We start from the raw sequence: 21,472 nt of genomic DNA on the forward strand, positions 1-21,472 counted from the left end.
GGACGGGACATGAAAAAATGTTTTTAAGATAACCTGAACTGTGAGATAAAGTTGTCCGGGATATCGAGTTTCAGCTGTATTTTTTTTCCACATATCATAATCTTGAAAACTTCCTTTATTGTTAAAGTGTACAATTAAAGGCTTAAGTGAAGTAAACCTTGTCCTGTGTGTTATATAATTTGAGTAAGTATTATGTGGACATGTACCTGTGTCTTGGCCATTTTTCCTCCTAAGAAATGTTAGATGGCAAAATACAATGCAATTAGCTATCTTCTCATTACAATTGAAACAGACTGAAACAAGAGGGTCATGATAAACGTAGATCGCTCACCTGAGTAATATGAGCTACATGTTTCAAATGTTAAACTGATTCTAAATCAGTAGGTCGCATTCATGGTCAATGAAATTCAGTTTTATGATTGGTGTGTAAAAATGTGTATGTCATCCAAATTTTAAGGCTGTATCTTAAAAACCAAGAAAGTAGATCAGCAGGTCAAGGTCACAGTCAAGTGACATCATATTACTTGGGATCATCAGGTAATTATAACCAAACAGTCTTGGAATTAGGATTAGATAATTATTGAAGTATTTTTTCCCATATAATAACTAAATGACCGCGGGGCGGGGTGGGGCCTCTATTAATCACAGGGGCATAATTTGAACAATTTTGGTAGAGGACTACTAGGCAATGCATGATATCAAATACCAAAAGCTTAGGTCGTGTGGTTTAGACAAGAAGATTTTTAAAGGTTTTTTTTCCAATTTAAGTCTATATAATACTTGGGACCCCCAGTGCAGGGCCTCTTTTCACCCTAGGGGTACATTTTGAACAACTTTGGTTGAGGACCATAAAACAATGCTACAAACCAAATATCAGAGCCTTATTAATAAGTCTTGTGGTTTCAGACAAGAAGATTTTTAACATTTTTTTCAAATATGTCTATGTAAAATTTGGGATCCCTGGGGCAGGGCCAAATTTGACCCTAGGGGGATAATTTGAAAAGTCTTGGTAGAGGACCACTGGATGATGCTACACACCAAATATCAAAGTCCTAGGCCATGTGGTTTTGTACAGGAAGATTTTCAAAATTTTCCCTATATAAGACTATATAAACCATGTGACCCCAGGGCAGGGCCATACTTGACCCCGAGGGATAATTTGAACAATCTTTGTAGAGGACCACTAGATGATGCTACACACCAGATATCAAAGCCCTAGGCCCTGTGGTTTTAGACAGGAAGATTTTTAAAGTTTTTCCTTTTGGTTGCCATGGCAACCAGAGTTCTGCATAGAATTCAATTCTTTAAAAAATTTTGAAAGGGGGTCACCCAAGAATCATTCCTGTGAAGTTTTGTGTAATTCTGCACAGTGGTTTTCAAGAAGATTTTTTTAGAAAATGTTGACTGACACACAACAGACCATGAGCTTTTGGCTCAGGTGAGCTAAAAGCAATAGTTAAAGTGGCCAACATATCTGGTGTAGACAAAACAATTTGAGTTCAAAGGTCAAAGCATATTTTATTTCAGCTTTTTGTTATAACAATGCACAAATAAGTTGACTTAAATTACTTATCAAAGCTAAAACATAACAAAATGTCCATACTCTCTCATCAGCTTTGATGTGAAATTAAGAAAACAAGTCACATCAGAATGCCTTCCCTTCCTTAAAACAAAAACAGTTCAGCATTTTTTCTTCGATCACTCAATACAAATACATCAATTCTAATCTGTAATCTACAATTCTATTCAATGTTGTGTCTCAAGACAAAGTCATTTTCAATTTCTAATAATTATGTTTCAAATAAATATTTCATAAAATCTTTGACAAAATAAATTTCTAAAGCAGCCTTATTGAACTGATCTTTTTAGCTAGCTCATTTAGACACAATATATATCTAAACATCAGTTTCTGACACAGTACCTTTTCCTGTGACACAATTCAAATTAAGACAGCCTAAAATAGAGAAGAATTAAGCTGAGATCTGTTTTGCCCCTACTCCCTGGTTACATTCTGGAACGTCTCGAGCTAAAGACAACGGACCATGCTCGCCTAATTCTGGTCTTGGTGTGAAGTTGCCAGCCTTATCATACCAGTATTGATCAGCGTACCTAAGCTGCGGGATCTGGAAACAAAACAGAAACATAGCTGTAATCACAAACTTATTAAAGATATCCAAAGCCCATCTTTCAACCAACTTCTGTCTGTATTTTTCTGTTTGTTTTTTTGTTGGGCTTAATGTCATACTGGTACAATTATAGGTCATATGGCGACTTCCCAGCTTTGATGTTGGAGGTGCCCCTCTGTGCATTATTTCATCACTAGTGAGCACCTTGGTAGAACCAATGGCCTTCCGTTAGCCAGCTGGATGGTCTGGATCCATGCTGGTCGCAAAGCCACTATGTTGGTTTTCACATGGCCAGGCTCATTTTTTTATCTTAAGATATTGATTTTAAGCATAGGAAATCCTTATCAAATTCATGGCTCCTAAATTAAGGCCACAGTCTTCAAATTCCGTTTTTTCTATTGCCCTTGGTTCAATCTTTTTAAAAGTTTAAATTTAAAAAAAGATTTTAACATATTACGACACTTAAAAATATGTTTCTTATAGTCTTTCACCAAGTGAACACAAGATGAAATATTTGCATCACTGCTGAAAATGTAGAATGTGATGTTAGAGGAGTAAAGATATTTTGATCTAAAGAGAAAAACAAACAAATATTTTTTCTTGTTTCATGTCTCAGGGTTCTAGATTTTAAGCTTGCATGCATGCAAAATACCAGTACATTTTCAAAAATGCAAGTGACTTTTGTTCTAGCTCACATAATTTGACATCTGCATAAATTAAAATGGAAATGACAACAGTTTCCTTTTCTTAAACTTTCGTTTTTGATCTGTTGTAAACTGGCATTAATTGATGTTGTTTTACAAAGTGACACATAACTTATGACGTTCTTACAGTGGATAAATGATAACTGTAGATACATAATCCAATTTATTGTGGCTCGGTGAAAAAAGAAGATGGGTATTTATGTCTGCAAAACTTCTATCAAAGCATCACACAGAACATACACCCAAGAATCAAATGAGCCATGCCATCACCTCTTCAATTATAACCCTTACCCTGCTGGCGGCAAGTGACTCTGCCTTTGCAACCTGTGCAGACCAAGATCAGCCTGCATATCCGTGCAGTCTGACATAGTCTGCACTGTTTGCAAATTCAGTCAGTATCTTATTTTGGGAAGCACTCCTTTTAACAATTAATGGTACTATCCCAAAAAGGTCATATATCGCCAATGTCTAAATTGAAAGATGGACAAGTTCATTATAGAAATTTAGCAGGGCAAGGGATAAGAAATACAACATGCTACCTTTTCTTCTATTTCCTGCAATTGTGCAAGCTCTTCGCCACTCATTGATAGTTCCGGTACGTTCCACGGTCCTCTCCAATTCAGGTTATTTTCAACTGTTGTTGGATCACTCACACTGTCAACATAAAAATAGTACACAGAATATATACATTACAAGACTTCTTATAATAATCAACAGTCAATAGTTGTTGCTATTGACCTGCCTTCAGTTTATCAATAGGTTTTGCTTGGATAAAATCAAACTTTTGGACCTTGTGCAATAGTTCTCACTACTGACCGGAAAGTCATTAAATACATGATATAAAGCACTGCATTTTTGTTTGTTTGTTTTGGGTTTAACGCCGTTTTTCAACAGTATTTCATTCTTGTAACGGCGGGCAGTTAACCTAACCAGTGTTCCTGGATTCTGTACCAGTACAAACCTGTTCTCTGCAAGCAACTGCCAATTTCCCCACATAAATCAGAGGTGGAGGACTAATGATTTCAGACATAATGTTGTTTATCAAATAATCACAGAGAACATAGGCCCCGCCCGAGGATCGAACTCGCGACCCCTCGATCTGTAGACCAACGCTCTACCTACTGAGCTAAGCGGGCGGGTACTGCATTTTTGTATCTCTATACAAGACTTAGCCTTGAGCCTGTTGGTGGCAACTGATTCTGCCTTTGCAACCAGTGCAGACCAATATCAGCCTGCACAACCTTCCTTAGAGACACTATAATATAACTTGAAAGAGAGTTCATATCTAGTTGTGTCAAACAACCTATTATCAGGGGAATTTTCTTCTAAGAAAGGGGAAAAAACATATTATTTTATGAGGGGAATTGGGCCTATATTAGGCCCCCAAAATGACCAAAAGAGTGCCCTGTTTTATAAGCATTTCTTTTTTACTAATATAGGGATCAGACAGATCATCAAAACAACAAAAGAAGAAACTGTCAAAACAGACAAAAGACAAGATTGTCAAACCACAAAAATATTGGATTTAGTGAGTGAAATATTCAATAAACAAAAGTCTATAGGCCTACTGTTTAAACGACAAAAGACTGCCACAACTCACTATCAACACAAACAAATAGAAAAAATATTAACTGAATATCTAAAATCATAGACAAACATTGACAATGTTATGACTATAATTATTACAACAATGTTATTTGTTTTTTTTACATAAACCTAACAAATTTGGCACAATCTATTCTTTTACATATGGTATGATCAGTCATTTTGTATCACTATGTTTAATCAATTTCACTTTTTTCTTCAGTCTAACATTTTACATACTTTTTTGCAAAGACTTTTTGTCTTAAAGGGGTAAAAAAATCATTCCTATGTTAGGCAAGTACAGATGTTGACTCATTTACAACTTCACACAGTAAAAGTAAGACAACAGGTGCAGAATTACGTATGCAGTACCGAATGAATGGAGAATGCTACATGTATTAAAGGAACCTCTATAATGAGCACTTGCCAGTACTAACAGACCTAACCCTATGTAAGCTGAACTTCCATCCTGTATAATTATAGGTTATCAGCTTTGTATCAGGAAATATGCACAAGTTCTTCAGCGCAATATTCTTCCGCTGAAGAACGAGTGCATATTTCCCGATGATAAGATAACCTTTTTATTACATACGCATATACACGTATAAATATTATGTGAATATCAAAAATATGTTCAAAAACCTGAAAAGGATTGACAATAATGTCCCTGGGCAAGGAATATGTTCTCCATGAACATTTGATAAAGACACTGTGTATTACTGAACTAAATAGAAAACAAGGAGCTGCGTTCAATAAACGCTTGATGCCCCCGGTGGCATCCTTGCCGATACAAAGCAACCTAAGTCCAAAATAAGGTCAAGGTCAAACTGAGGTCAGGTGATGTTTGAAGATGAGGAATGGTCACAGGTTACATCTGTATTAGTATCAATTCATTTTTGTAAGCGGTGTTAATGCTAGACAAAACGGTACCATTTGGTTAACCAAGAGATGGCCCATATAAAGCAACCAAAGTCCAAAATGAGGTCAAGGTCAAACTGAGGTCAGGTGATGTTTGAAGATGAGGAATGGTCACAGGTTACATCTGTATTAGTACCAATTCATTCTTGTAAGTGGTTCTGATGCTAGATGAAACGGTCCTATTTGGTTAACCAAGAGATGTCCAATATAAAGCAACCTAAGTCCAAAATGAGGTCACGGTCAAGGTCAAACTGAGGTCAGGTGACGTCTGAAGATGAAGAATGCTCACAGGTTACATCTGTATTAGTACCAATTCATTCTTGTAAGTGGTTCTGATGCTAGACGAAACAGTCCCATTTGGTTAACCAAGAGATGGCCCATATAAAGTCCAAAATGAGGTCAAGGTCAAACTGAGGTCAGGTGATGTCTAAAGATGAGGAATTGTCACAGATTACATCTGCATTAGTATCAAGTCATTCTAGTAACGGGTATTGATGCTAGACGAAACGGTCCCATTTGGTTAACCTCGTACGGACGGACAAACAAACAGATGGACAGGACGATCACTATATGCCTCCCGCATCAGTAGATGCCGGGGGCATAAAAATAGTGACACAACACACACTGAATTACGTCACGCACCCGATATAAAATTCAGGCATCAGTGTATGGAAAAATATTGACGTTTCCAGTACCAGTGTAACTTAACGGGGAATAGAAAAAAGTTCGTAATGAAGAGAACTTACTTTACTCTATACATGCTCCACTGCTCTTCTTTATCTTTTCTCCAGTTTGCAAACTTGAAGCTCTCACCAAATCTAGCTGATATGAGGTCCATTCCCTCCAAATCCATAGCAAGCTATAGGTCAAAAGTACAAAATAACATCAGTCCTATATCTACCATGCACAGAAACTTACAAATAAAGTACACAAATCTTGACCTTAAGTCATTTCTTACAAGTTTAAACTGTTAAATTTCTATAATGGACTGGTCCATCATTGTATTTTGGCAATACTATTAATTATTCGAAGGGGTATTCACTGAAAATTGAAAGCATGACAGAACTGAGCTTTGTTCACAAGAACTCAAATAATTTTGTGCACCACCCTTCATTCAACCTCATCATCAGGTCCTGTCAAAATACATACTGGTATATAATGTATATTGCTTGATGGCTCGGACAGCTGGTAACACGAACAAATTTTACCATCCCCGTCAAGTTTATAATATTTAAGTAAGTAAGTAAGTAAGTTTTATTTGGCACAAGTGTACATGACATGGCAATATAGCGATAAAACAAATGACAAATCAATGCATAATAAATATTACATAGTGACAAACCAACAAATCATTAGACAGTTATATCATATTACTAAGCAAAGCCATGTAATGCTCACCAATACCAGGGATAACACAAAAAAGATGAAATGATTCTTCTTATTTCCATTGCAGTCCATTCTTACTTTCTAATCAATCAAAATGATTACGCATTCAAATAATTTCTTATGGTGCCCTTATTTTATCTAGTACATCAAGTATTTAGACTGTTAGATTTACTGTATTATTTACTGATTTATTTTGTACACCAACACAATTTTGATCATATTGCAACTTTTACAGCTTTTGATATTGAGGAAGGCTAACGGTACCTATCCAGACAGTGTTTCAGGTATAGGTTAGCACTATGGGAAACCCATTGACCTTCTGTTACATACTTGGATGACTTCCTCACATGAAGAGTTTTACGTTTCAAACAAGGTTTCAAACCAATATAGGTAAGAGACATACAAATTGTTCAAAGTCAGACACCATAACCCTTACACTGCTGAATTTCTATATTGAATCGTCTATCTTTCAGTATGGAAAGTACCATTTAGTGTTCAAAGGGGTACTTACCAAAAAAGATACTGACTGAATGACGACTAGTGCAGATCTTGATCAGACTGCACAGATATCAGACTTCATCGTAACTGGGTTGCCCGAAGCCCAGGACAAGTAGATCCGGTTCTGGGCAGATCTTGATCAAACTGCATGTATCTGATGTACAGGCTGATCAAGATCTACACTGGTTGCAAAGACAGAATCATTCATGTCAGGCATGATAATGGTTAAGCCAGATGTTTTAGCCTTCTTAATTTTACATAAATTTCTGCGTAAACTTTTTTAAAACATCACAATTGACAAGCATGCAAAAAGATACTCACCAGGTCAAAATCTTCCATATTTGTTACATCATAGTACAGCGTGTCACAGTGCTTCCTGAAAATACGGAAAAATAAACAGGTTATCAGTAACATTCAATTATCATTAAACTTGTCAATCCAGAAGATTCCCTGTCTGAAAAATGGAATTTCTGAAATGCTGTCCAAATATTAACACTTAAATAGCTAAAGTTATTATCTCATGATATGATGACCAAACTTCAATTTTAAAGACAGATCATTTTTATCCCAAATCTGGAGGTCAGTGCCTTTAAGATATGAAATCAGAACTTTTATACCTTTAGAATCACAGAGATACAGCCAAAACAAGTTTTCAGTCCTCTCTTAAAATCATACCGGGGTAAGACAGTTGTTCAAATTCTTTCCACACACTGTATTTCCCAAAACCAGAATGGTACTACAGGGCCTCCCCTGGGCCCAAGAAAGTTGTAGCCACTTTTTGAGAGAAATTGTCAAATTGAAGCTGAATTACTGAAATTTGGTCACATTTTAACAAAATTCTTCAGGACTTTTAGCCACTTTCAAAAACCTGTAGCCAGTTCTTTGAATTTGTAGCATTTGGCTACATTGGTAAATGGCAGAGGAGGCCCTGGTACTAGCATGAATAAAATGAAAACTGTAAACAAGGAGCATGAAGCTGCGTATACATTATACTCACTCCATATAAGGTATATAAAACTTTTGAAACTTTTCCCTCAAGCCGTCAAAGTAAGATTCCCTTAATACTGGGCTGTGTTCGTACTGTGGCTGAAAAAACAGTAATTTGTGAATATCATAAACGGTTAAACCATTCACATATTTTTTTTTCTATATTCAATGTTGACATCATCCAATCTGTGGACTTTGTGTGTATTTCCAGGAACTTTATATATCTAGGTATGTATGTTTTTCATATTGCAATTTTACTTTTTGAAGTATGTATACATGTAAGAAAATCTGTATCCTGCTATAGCTAAATCTGTACAAATGTATATCTATATTTCGCAGGAGAAAAGAGAATGAATCATGCTATATCCCAAAGTATAAACTGTTTGTTTGTTTGTTTTGGGTTTAACGCCATTTTTCAACAGTATTTCAGTCATGTAACGGCGGGCAGTTAACCTAACCAGTGTTCCTGGATTCTGTACCAGTACAAACCTGTTCTCCGCAAGTAACTGCCAACTTCCCCACATGAATTATCAGAGGTGGAGGACTAATGATTTCAGACACAATGTCGTTTATCAAATAGTCACGGAGAACATGCGCCCCGCCCGAGGATCGAACTCGCGACCCCACGATCTGTAGACCAACGCTCTTACCTACTGAGCTAAGCGGGCGGGCCCAAAGTATAAACTATAAACTGCCACCAATTGTTCCGGTTACCGATACAAAAAATGCAAAACATCTTCATTATTAAGTTCATACGTATTTAGCACAAAAATTCCATTCATAGTTGTTGTTCAAACAGCACTGGTCGCAAATGCAGAACCACTTGTCGCCAACAGGCTAAGGGTTAATCTTTTCTTTCTTTCTTAAGTCTGAACACAAAACCTGGAAGAAAGCTTACATGTTTTTCTTTCATGTTCTTCACAGTCAGCGAGGATGGAGCATCAAGGTGTATAACGAGATGCGGTTTCCAGAGAAAGTTCAGTACATTCTTCCTGTAGTCCATGAACCAACGTATACCTGAATTTATAGATATATCATACAGTTAAAATGCGCAATAGTGAGTTCAAAGGGACTCAGCATTTAATTTCATGATATTTGAATTTTAACTTACAAATAATACCTTGAGCACATGTTTTAGGGGAAAGACTTCAAGAATAAGTTTTCTTAGATTGCCAAAACTTAATGATAAGCAAGTTTCAGCTGTATATAATACTTTATATGAGCCGTGCCATGAAAAAAGCAACATAGTGGGTTTGCGACCAGCATGGATCCAGACCAGCCTGCGCATCCATGCTGTTCGCTTTTAAAGCCTATTGGAAATGGAGAAACTGTTAGTGAACAGCATGGATCCTGACCAGACTGCGTGGATGCGCAGGCTGGTCTGGATCCATGCTGGTCGCAAAGCCACTATGTTGGTTTTCTCATGGCACGGCTCAATTATATTATAACAAGAGTTGTTGGTAAGACAGAACGCTCAACTTTTCTCAGTGCTTGACTCAGAATTAGAGCTTTATAAAACTTTAACCAAAAAAATTCTAAGTTAAAAACACTAACTCTGTCAAAATTCTAATCAGCCTGCACATCCTGATCAAGATCCACTCTATTATTTGACATAGTGACCTAGTTTTGGAGCTCATGTGACCCAGTTTTGAACTTGACCTAGATATTATCAAGATAAAAATTCTGACCAATTTTCAAGAAAATCCATTGAAAAATATGGTCTCTAGAGAGGTCACAAGGTTTTTCTATTATTTGACCTATTGACCTAGTTTTGGAAGGTCGTGACCCTGTTTTGAATTTTACCTAGATATCATCAAGGTGAACATTCTCACTAATTTTCATGACGATCTCATGAAAAATATGGCCTCTATAGAGGTAACAAGGTTTTCTATTTTTATACCTACTGGCCTAGTTTTTGACCGCACGTGACCCAGTTTCGAAACTGACCTAGATGTCATCAAGGTGAACATTCAGATCAATTTTCATGAAGATCCATTGAAAAATATGGCCTCTAGAGAGGTCAAAAGATTTTAATAATTTTAGACCTACTGACCTAGTTTTTGACCGCAGCTGACCCAGTTTCAAACTTGACCTAGATATCATCAAGATGAACACTGAGACCAACTTTCATACAGATCCCATGAAAAGTATGGCCTCTAGAGAGGTCACAAGGTCTTTTTATTATTTAACCTACTGACCTAGTTTTTTAAGGCACGTGACCCAGTTTCAAACTTGACCTAGATATCATCAAGGTGAACATTCTGACCAATTTTTATAGAGATCCATTCACAAGTATGGCCTCTAGGGAGGTCACAAGGTTTTTCTATTTTTAGACCTACTGACCTAGTTTTTGAACGCACATGACCCTGTTTCGAACTTGACCTAGATATCATCAAGATGAACATTCAGACCAACTTTCATACAGATCCCATGAAAAATATGGCCTAAAGAGAGGTCACAAGGTTTTTCTATTATTTGACCTACTGACCTAGTTTTTGACGGCAGGTAACCCACTTTCGAAACTGACCTAGATATCATCAAGATGAACATTCAGACCAATTTTCATCAGATCCCATGAAAAATATGGCCTCTAGAGAGGTCACAAGGTTTTTCTATTATTTGACCTACTGACCTAGTTTTTGATGGCACGTGACCCACTTTCGAACTTGACCTAGATATCATCAAGGTGAACATTCTGACCATTTTTCATGAAGATCTCATAAAATATATGGCCTCTACAGAGGTCACAAGGTTTTTCTATTTTTAGACCTACTGACCTAGTTTTTGACCGCACGTGACCCAGGTCCGAACTTGACCTAGATATCATCAAGATGAACATTCAGACCAACTTTCATACAGATCCCATGAAAAATGTGGCCTTTAGAGAGGTCACAAGGTTTTTCTATTATTTGACCTACTGACCTAGTTTTTGATGGCACGTGACCCAGTTTCGAACTTGACCTAGATATCATCAAGATGAACGTTCTGACCAATTTTCATGAAGATCTTGAGAAATATATGGCCTCTAGAGAGGTCACAAGGTTTTTCTAGTTTTAGACCTACTGACCTAGTTTTTGAAGGCACGTGACCCAGTTTCGAACTTGACCTAGATATCATCAAGATGAACATTCTGACCAATTTTCATGAAGATCTTGTGAAATATATGGCCTCTAGAGAGGTCACAAGGTTTTCCTATTTTTAGACCTACTGACCTAGTTTTTGAAGGCACGTGACCCAGTTTCGAACTTGATCTAGATATCATCAAGATGAACATTCTGACCAACTTTCATAAAGATCCCATGAAAAATGTGACCTCTAGAGTGGTCACAAGCAAAAGTTTACGGACGGACGCACGCACGGACGAGGGACACTGCGCGATCACAAAAGCTCACCTTGTCACTTTGTGACAGGTGAGCTAAAAATGTTACAATATAAGTTATTTATAGTAACAACTAAGGGAAGTTAATCTTAAAAAAAAAAACAAGAGGACCATGATGGTCCTGAATCGCTCACCTCTTCCCACATGACCCAGTTTTGAGTATGACGTCGTTTTTTCTATTATTTGACATAGTGACCTAGTTTTTGAGCTCATGTGACCCAGTTTTGAACTTGACTTAGATATTATCAAGATAAAAATTCTGACCAATTTTCATGAAGATCCATTGAAAAATATGGTCTCTAGAGAGGTCACAAGGTTTTTCTATTATTTGACCTATTGACCTAGTTTTCGAAGATATGTGATCCTGCTTTGAACTTTACCTAGATATCATCAAGGTGAACATTCTCACTAAATTTCATGAAGATCTCATGAAAAATATGGCCTCTAGAGAGGTCACAAGGTTTTTCTATTTTTATACCTACTGGCCTAGTTTTTGAACGCACGTGACCCAGTTTCGAAAATGACCTAGATATCATCAAGGTGAACATTCAGATCAATTTTCATGAAGATCCATTGAAAAATATGGCCTTTAGAGAGGTAACAAGGTTTTTCTATAATTTTAGACCTACTGACCTAGTTTGTGACCGCAGTTGACCCAGTTTCAAACTTGACCTAGATATCATCAAGATGAACATTCAGACCAATTTTCATACAGATCCCATGAAAAGTATGGCCTCTAGAGATGTCACAAGGTTTTTTTTATTATTTGACCTACTGACCTAGTTTTTAAAGGCACATACCCATTTCAAACTTGACCTAGATATCATCAAGGTGAACATTCTGACCAATTTTTATGGAGATCCATTCACAAGTATGGCCTCTAGAGAGGTCACAAGGTTTTTCTATTTGAGACCTACTGACCTAGTTTTGACCGCACATGACCCTGTTTCGAACCTGACCTAGATATCATCAAGATGAACATTCAGACCAATTTTCATACAGATCCCATGAAAAATATGGCCTTTAGAGAGGCCACAAGGTTTTTCTATTATTTGACCTACTGACCTAGTTTTCGTCGGCACGTGACCCACTTTCGAACTTGACCTAGATATCATCAAGATGAACTTTCAGACCAACTTTCATACAGATCCCATGAAAAATATGGCCTCTAGAGAGGTCACAAGGTTTTTCTATTATTTGACCTATTGACCTAGTTTTTGATGGCACGTGACCCACTTTCGAACTTGACCTAGATATCATCAAGGTGAACATTCTGACCAATTTTTATGAAGATCTCATGAAATATATGGCCTCTAGAGTGGTCACAAGGTTTTTCTATTTTTAGACCTACTGACCTAGTTTTTGATGACACGTGACCCAGTTTCGAACTTGACCTAGATATCATAAAGATGAACATTTAGACCAACTGTCATACAGATCCCATGAAAAATATGGCCTATAGATAGGTCACAAGGTTTTTCTATTATTTGACCTACTGACCTAGTTTTTGATGGCACGTGACCCAGTTTCAAACTTGACCTAGATATCATCAAGATGAACATTCAGACTAACTTTCATACAGATCCCATGAAAAATATGGCCTTTAAAGAGGTCACAAGGTTTTTCTATTATTTGACCTACTGACCTAGTTTTTGATGGCACGTGACCCAGTTTCGAACTTGACCTAGATATGATCAAGGTGAACGTTCTGACCAATTTTCATGAAGAACTTGTAAAATATATAGCCTCTAGAGAGGTCACAAGGTTTTTCTATTTTTAGACCTACTGACCTAGTTTTTGAAGGCACGTGACCCAGTTTCAAACTTGACCTATATATCATCAAGCTGAACATTCTGACCAATTTTCATGAAGATCTTGTGAAATATATGGCCTCTAGAGAGGTCACAAGGTTTTTCTATTTTTAGACCTACTGACCTAGTTTTTGAGGGCACGTAACCCAGTTTCGAACTTGACCTAGATATCATCAAGATAAACATTCTGACCAATTTTCATAAAGATCCCACAAAAAATGTGACCTCTAGAGTGGTCACAAGCAAAAGTTTACGGACGGACGGACTAACGCACGGACGGACGGACGACAGACGCTGCGTGATCACAAAAGCTCACCTTGTCACTATGTGACAGGTGAGCTAAAAAAAATGTAAGTCCACACAAAAATCTTTACCAGGTAGAGATTGGTCAAAATACACCTCAAAATTGGATGTAGCATGCATGTTGTACTACAGAAAAGTGGTCTCGATTTTTCCCTACGATTAGTAATAAAAAAGTTACAATAAAAGCTATTTAAAGTTACAACAAAGGGAAGTAATTCTAAAGAAGGGAACTGCGCATGACACTTTGTCTCATGATGGTGTATAATTGTGCCAAGTAACATCAAAATCCCTCCATGTATGAAGAAGAAATGCTTCGGACAAAGTCATTCTTGTATCTGACCTTTGGCCTCTAAGTGTGACCTTGACCTTAAACCTAGGGACCTGGATCTTGCACATGACACTCCGTCTCGTGTTGGTGAACATTTGTGCCAAGTTATATCAAAATCCCTCTACGCATGAAGAAGATATGCTCCGGACAAGGTTTTCATTCTTGTATCTTTTGACCTCTAAGTGTGACCTTGACCTTAGACCTAGGGACCTGGTTCTTGCGCATGACACTCTGCCTCGTGGTGGTGAACATTTGTGCCAAGATATTATATCAAAATCCCTCCATGCATGAAGAAGATATGCTCCGGACAAATTTATTTAAGAAAATAGGATAAAGGGGAATAACTCAAAAAATAGGCAAGGTAGAGTTATTGTTCTTGCACACTGCACTTTCTCCCAATGTGTTCTATCAGTGTATGAAGTTTGAAGAAAATCCCTCCAGTACTTTTGGAGTTATGCTCCGGACAAAGATTGTTGCGGACACACGGACGGACGGAGAGCATTTCTAATATCCCCTTAGCCTTTGGCGGGGGGATAAAAAAAGGCTAGGGCTAATCATTTCAGCACGATTATGGATGGGGGTTGGGGAGGTAAGGGGGGAGAGAAGCCCTAAAATTTAATAACCTCCCCAGACCTGTGGATGTGCGCAATAGCTTTATATATAGTTAATTCTTTTCTGCAAATAGGCAAGTAGAATTTCATTTGTACAACACTTTACAAACCTTGTTTTGAAAAGTACCCATGGTCTGCCATATTAAGGGCATAACAGGCATCACTCCACACACTGTTTTCTAAAACTACACCTTGACCTGCAATATAAAAGTTTCTCTTGAAGAAAACATATACATTCCCCCTTTATAAATGCGATCCCAAACATCACCCCTGCTTCAAAAAATATCATAAGGTAGCAGTTAATAAAAATTATCTATTAGAAATTTAATTTACAAGATTCAATCACTTACAATAAATTGAATAATGCATGCAGATAAAAAATACACTTTTTTTCATTTTAACCTGTCCCCTTCAATGCTTTGGTGCATTTATTTGAAAGTACACAGTATCTTATACAGTAATCATCTTCCTCTTTCAATACTGGCCAGGAGTATTCTTCAGACTTGGACTCTAAACGTTGACAACCAGCGAAATGATATAGATTTCATCTCCAGGTCAAAACATTCCTACATTTGTATATACAGTAAAAATTATTTAAATGGCGCTGATGGAACTACGCATGACAGACAAAGGTGCCACCCAGAGAAGATCATCTTGGGCTTCTGAGAAGCCTTTCTTCAGTCTTCACACTGATGTCAATAACATACATAGAGAGTTGATTCCACTCCCTTATGCTTGGATAAAAAGGACTGGTCAGTGCATTGGGTAGACCTGAGGAGGCTGAGGTAATGGGTTTTGACCCCTGAAAATTGAGAAAAATTTGTACTTTACCAGCACAATAATTGCCCTGTGTGTAGGCTTCATCCGCAAATTTTTTCTTTGATGTCTCAAGTTCTAAAGTTCTACCCTTTTGTCAATCAAAATCCCGCTGAATTTCAATATTGTTTGTTACCACAACAGGAAGTATGGGCTGGCAGAGGGTGAAGTGTCTTATATTAATTAGCTACTGACAGATCGTCACCTTAGCGCATAAAGTGAATAACTCCTTCTTTAAGTCAATGCAGTTATCCACATGCACTGACTGACACACGTGGTCAACTTGCTGTTTTGTACTTAGTACAATAATATCCGTCATTATCAAAGGTGCTTTTTGATCAGTGTAAAAATTAATTGATAAACAATGCACAGAAGGGCAGCCTTTTATCGTGTTTGTACCAACTGTTAACTAACAGTATAGTATACAGCAGGGGTACAATGAAATGTAGGTGACAATAATGTAAGGTTTGTTGGTTCGATAATTAGGAGCAATCAGCTGGACAACACCTCTGATCTTTGCATTTTTTTGTTCAGATTTCAATACATTTACTCATATTCGATTGTTATTTTAAGCACATTTTCATACCATTATTATCCAGACACAAAAATTATGTTCACTTCTATTTAGTCCTCCAAATTTCAGACTTGATTTATGTTTTGAAAAAGTGGTACATTTAGTGCTTTTATGAACTTTTCGAGAGTATTTTGTGACATTATGGCTCAAAGAAAACTATTTGATCTACATGAAGGTCAGAAATGTTCTAGAGACAGTGTTTGACTAAATGTTCTTGCAGACTTTCATGGAGACTAATGAACTTGTTTCAGATATTTAGTCTGTGCAAATAAAATAGAAAAAGTGGAAACTCCACAGATTGTTCAACACGACAAAGTTGCATTTACGCTTGACGGCTGACCCCTGAAAATTTAGACTGAAGTCAATGACTCTTTAGTTTCAGAACCTACAGAACGCACTGACTGGTGGTAGACTGCAAAATGTTAACATATCATAATATACATATCATAATTTATCCATTGGGCAAAGTTTGCAAAGCAGTATACACCCTGGCTTTGACCTCTGGCCCCCACTGAGCTCATTAAATTTACTTGTAGATCTCATTTTTATAATTGCGTCTTGTGTACGCAATGGCCTTCAAAAATTTGCGTACAAACCAAATTCAATGCGTATTTAGATACTTTTACGCCGTAAACGGGAACACTGCGGCAGCGATGACAATTTCATCGGAAATTTCCTCCACTATTTTGATCTTTGTCCAGAGTGACGCATATGGAGAAGTTGTCCGTAAGAAAAATAACTCGGCATTTTTTAGGATCGCATCAAATTGGATTATAAATCAGCAAGTGAATTAATGCTCTAAATGTCCAATATCAAAACAGCTCGCTTAAACAAAATTAAATACCTGTATGTAGTAGGTGTTTCAGCGCATCAACATACTGGTAGTAACGGGCTTTGAAAAAGTCAACCTGCGTTGCACCAAAGTACATCATATTCTTTGGATCTGGTTCGGCATAGAACATGTCAAGATCATAGCACCTCATTTTTTCTGTTGGCATCATGTTATTCAACTCTCGGCGATCAAACCCATTTCGAATAAATAGATCTTCTTCAGTGATTGCTGGCATATACTTCAGCTGGAAGGCATCAGCCACTTTCTTCGCAAACTCTGTTTTCCCTACACAAGGTGGACCTTCAATCATCAAAATCCTACTATTTTCATTGATTCTTGCAACTGTATAATCTAAAAGAGCATTGAAAAAACCAAAACGCCGCCGTTCATAAGGATAAGGTTTTTTGTATTGAGGGTGAGTGGTCAAATGTCTATGCCCTTCAACTGTAGTCGATACTACAAAGTTCGGTTGGCGTGCAAAAAGCGCACTACCTCTACCTACAAAAAGGCATAGTCTTGCCTGACTAACTGACATGATTAATGTCTATTATTAAGTACACTCTTCTTAAAAGTATATCATTTCTTTGGCTGTCCTTCGCCGACAGCGGAAGAGCAAGGCTAATCAAATACCGAGAGCAACTACTAACAAATATCTTTGTCGTCTCACTGGATCGATGATTTCTGATTACTACATACCTATTATGTAGCATATAAAATTTTGATAAATAATCACCACTTTCCATACTGTATATGTTTCAGAAAAAAATGCAAGGTATATTAGTATCTATATTCATTACAGAATACGGTATCATCTTAGAACTTTGATTTTCACTCACTATAATATCATTTAAAATAGTGTAGCTCTATGCCGAACATTATAAATGAATCCAGCATTTAAGTGTTTTGCTACTGGTACTGATGATAAACCCGGACAGATGATAAAGTCGACCACCTTGGAAATATCCGATTGCAATCGGTTACTTATAAAATTGAACACACCATCTAATAGTTTCCACTTACAACACCAACTGGTGTAAATAAAAACAAAATTGATAAATATTCTGTATAAATAAATAACTTACATTTCACATTTCATAGGCGTAGGAGCGAGTTTAACTTTGGGGGGGGGGGGGCAAACCTTTTTCGACCGGCGATTTGTGCGGGGGGGGGGGGGGGGGTGTTATAGCAGCAAGGTATCCTCAGTGCATTATTCGTGACAAAGCCTTGTACAGGGATTAACTGGGCCATAGGCCCCTCAAACCTTTATGTTTTAGCAATCATTGAGTTATTCTGATGATACACATACGACTAGGCACTGAACTGTCATAATCAGTCATATTATGTATTGTTCTAATTAAGTGTGCCATTTTTTTTCCTTCTTCTGTTGAAGCCCTGTACATACAATCAATTTAGCACTGCATTTGTCTAATTGTGGTACATGTATAAAGTTGTGGAAATATCATTTCCCTCGAATGGACAATGAAAAACAAAAAAAAAAAATACATAACGTTTACATGCGTAAACAGGCTTAATAGTTAGGCCTACAATGATTTTGCAGACGCTCAAACCGCAACTGTAGTGATTGCGCTCAATGATATATTATTTTTATATTAAAATGTAAACGATTCTTGGCGTGGCGCGTACAGATTTCAGTACTCACACTACGGAAGAAGACATTTTAGTCAGAATACAAGGGAAGGCCAAATGCAAATCAGAAATCAGGTTGAAAAGAATTATATGATGCTAAGTAAATGTTATATTAGACTGCAATTTATATCTCTTTTCCAAAATATTCGGGGGGCCAAACTATACTTTGGCCCCCCCCTCCTAGCTTTGGGGGGGCCTGGCCCCCCCGGCCCCCCCCCCCCCCCCCTGCTCCTACGCCTATGCATTTATCTGTATAAAAAATATTTATACAAAATTACTGGGGAAGAGGGTGTTTTTTCGCGCATGCTCACTGTCGCCACATGAAGGCCTGACATTTTGTTACTTTTCATTACTTGATCAGAAATGACTATTGCAGCTTTTTTGGGAAAGTTTCAATATAATACTACAAAGGAAATTTTGTAAATGACAATGTGGTTGAATTTATCATCAGTCGACCTTCATACTGTCCCCATTTTACAAACCCCTTTCAGGGCCTCACTTCGTTTGAGTTTGCTAACTAAATATAAATTTGAATTATGTAAAGTTTTCAGAAAATGTTAAGCCTTATTTTTTGATACTGACCATTGATTACAAATTGCAGAAATAAAAAAGTTACAGGTAAAAACTCTTTTGATGTTCGAGTTTATCATCAGTACCGGTATAGTTTTACTTTATTGTTTTGAAGTCACGCTCACAGAAACACTTGACACACATTTTGTTCTATTTCAGTCACTATCGACTATCGAGAATCTCCGCAGTAAAGCGAGATTTTCGTGCAAAAATACTATCGTAGTAGATTTGTTCCCACGACAACTGACGTATATTTTCATGGTTTATTAAATTCTCTCTTCGCATGTGTATTTAATATTGCTAAGAATTTAAGAAACACACTTTATTTACTTTATTCATTCATACTGTTACATTATGTGACGTGACTTAAATAAAAGTAATTGTTGTTGTAGTTATTCAAAGCCTATAAAACATAACCTATTTAATTTAGTAATTTATTAAGGCCTAAATCAACAACATGAAAGAAGTTAGATAAATGTCGCACAAAATTATTTCATACATTAATTCCACATTCCATAGCTATGCTGGCAGTTCGTCGAATGACCATTTTGCTAATTTAAAGAAACCTAGCTGCTGCTGTTTCGTGTATGAGAGATGGGGCAAAGAAAAATAGAATTTGTTCAAACTTTTTTACAGATTCATTTTTTTTTGTATATGAATATATTTTCGTGTTAGAAAAAGAAAAATGCAAAAAAAAAAAAAAAAAATAATAATCGTAGGTCACCGTGCTTGTTCAGAATTACATTAAAACTGGATTTTCCTGCAAATTTGCCTGTCCGAGTGTAGATAACGTCTTGAACAAGCATGGTGACCTTCGATTTTTTCTCACAATTCTGTTTTTAGCTCGACTTTTCGAAGAAAAAGTAGAGCTATTGTACTCACCCCGGTGTCGACGTCGGCGTAGACTGGTCCCCTGCGTACTTCCAATAATTGGAAGCCATTTTGAATGGGAACCAATATTGGACAGGGAACCAGATTAACGTCGGCGTCGCCGTTGGTTAAAGGTTTTGATAAAAAACTTAAAATAGTTATTTACTATCAAAGTCTACATCCGGAGAAAGAATCTCCATAACTCTGATTTGAATTTTGACAAAATTATGCCTCATTTTAACGTATCATTTTTTGTTAAAATGTTTGATAAAGTAAAAAATATCTCTGTTACTATCAAAACTTTTGACTTGAAACTTAAAATACTTATTTACAATCAGTCTTCACCAGGAGAAACAATCCCCATAACTCTGATTTGAATTTTGACATAATTATGCCCTTTTTTAACTTAGAATTTTTTTGTTGAAATTTTTGATAAAGTCAAATATCTGTTACTATTAAAGCTTTTAACTTGGTACTCAAAATGGTTATTTACTATCAAAATCTACACCAGCAGACATAATTTCCATAACTCTGAATTTTGACAAAGTTATGATGTCCCTTTTTAACTTTTTTTTACTGGCAAAGCTTTAATTCAGAGTCAAGCGCTGAGAAAAGTCGAGCGCGCTGTCTTACAGACAGCTCTTATTGATATTACACTGTGTTCATATACAAAGTTTGAACAAATTCTATCATTGGGAATCTGTTTTTACCCAAAACTGCCACATGCGTCCTTAATAAAAAGTTAATATCAATAACTAGAACGCTTTGGTCTCCCATCAGTCTTAAAAACAGTAGCGGTCATGTCGACAGTAGATGGCCAAAATGGTCTTGGTTTCAATATGCTTATATGGGATATTTCTACAGAAAAAGGAGGACTAATTTTGCCAAAACAGAGCTATGGTACCTGGTCTTATGAGCCCACCTCGAAGTTTCAAATGATGTATGAATGGTGGTCAACAGATACTAAAGGAAAACAAGTACGGACGGGACTGGGACGGATTGAAACTTGACTATAAAGTGACTATAAAGGCCCCTTCAGAAACGAGGTTTTGAATGGGGTATAATATAGCAGCCTGGAGGCAATTGAGTTTATGAAGTGTGAAGTGTGAAAACGCCTTACATGCTCTACCTATTACTGGTTCAAGCGAAATGTTTGAAACCCCATCCATTTAAAACGTTAGTTTTACTTGCAATCCATCACTTTAATCCTGATACAAAACTTCACTGTTTGCTTTAAAAAAAACTTCCTTTCTCATCTTTTACTTGTATCTCCTCTTTTCTTTGTTCTTAGTGGCTTCATTTTTGGTCGCCGGCCATCCCTGGGCATTTTTCCTACGTGCTTGCTTTGCGTGTGTCTTGGAAAGTGCCCCAATGTGTTATATTTTCTTGTTTGTTTGTTTGTTCTGTGTGTATGTCAGTGTCTGTTGTGTGTGTGTTGGAGGGGGGGGGTCAGATAAATTGTCTTGTGTATGTGCGTCTTTGCGCTGCTGTGGTTTACAGTGTAGGAACACTGCATTTAAGGAACGTG

The 21,472-nt window shown here is 36.9% G+C and overlaps 1 protein-coding gene across 1 annotated transcript; it reads right to left on the reverse strand.

The window, feature by feature from the left end:
* Positions 1-1,498: 1,498 nt before the first annotated feature.
* LOC123531556 (NADH dehydrogenase [ubiquinone] 1 alpha subcomplex subunit 10, mitochondrial-like) lies at positions 1,499-17,478 on the reverse strand. Its single transcript, XM_045312621.2, has 8 exons — positions 16,870-17,478; positions 14,746-14,832; positions 9,102-9,220; positions 8,214-8,302; positions 7,538-7,592; positions 6,079-6,191; positions 3,370-3,484; positions 1,499-2,123 (listed from the first exon to the last, which is right to left on the reverse strand). The coding sequence occupies exons 1-8, from the start codon at positions 17,390-17,392 to the stop codon at positions 1,971-1,973; spliced, it is 1,254 nt and encodes a 417-aa protein (XP_045168556.1). The 5' UTR covers positions 17,393-17,478; the 3' UTR covers positions 1,499-1,970.
* Positions 17,479-21,472: the final 3,994 nt, after the last annotated feature.

Source organism: Mercenaria mercenaria, chromosome 11, assembly GCF_021730395.1.
Source record: "Mercenaria mercenaria strain notata chromosome 11, MADL_Memer_1, whole genome shotgun sequence".
Classification (NCBI taxonomy): domain Eukaryota; kingdom Metazoa; phylum Mollusca; class Bivalvia; order Venerida; family Veneridae; genus Mercenaria; species Mercenaria mercenaria.

Excerpts from the sequence above, each read along its gene's own strand:
- LOC123531556 (XM_045312621.2), bottom strand. The coding sequence starts at position 17,392 with ATGTCAGTTAGTCAGGCAAGACTATGCCTTTTTGTAGGTAGAGGTAGT. Across the intron at positions 9,221-14,745 it reads TGGGTACTTTTCAAAACAAG|GTATACGTTGGTTCATGGAC; the intron begins GTTTGTAAAGTG and ends CTATAAATTCAG. Across the intron at positions 6,192-7,537 it reads ATATGGAAGATTTTGACCTG|CTTGCTATGGATTTGGAGGG; the intron begins GTGAGTATCTTT and ends TTTGACCTATAG.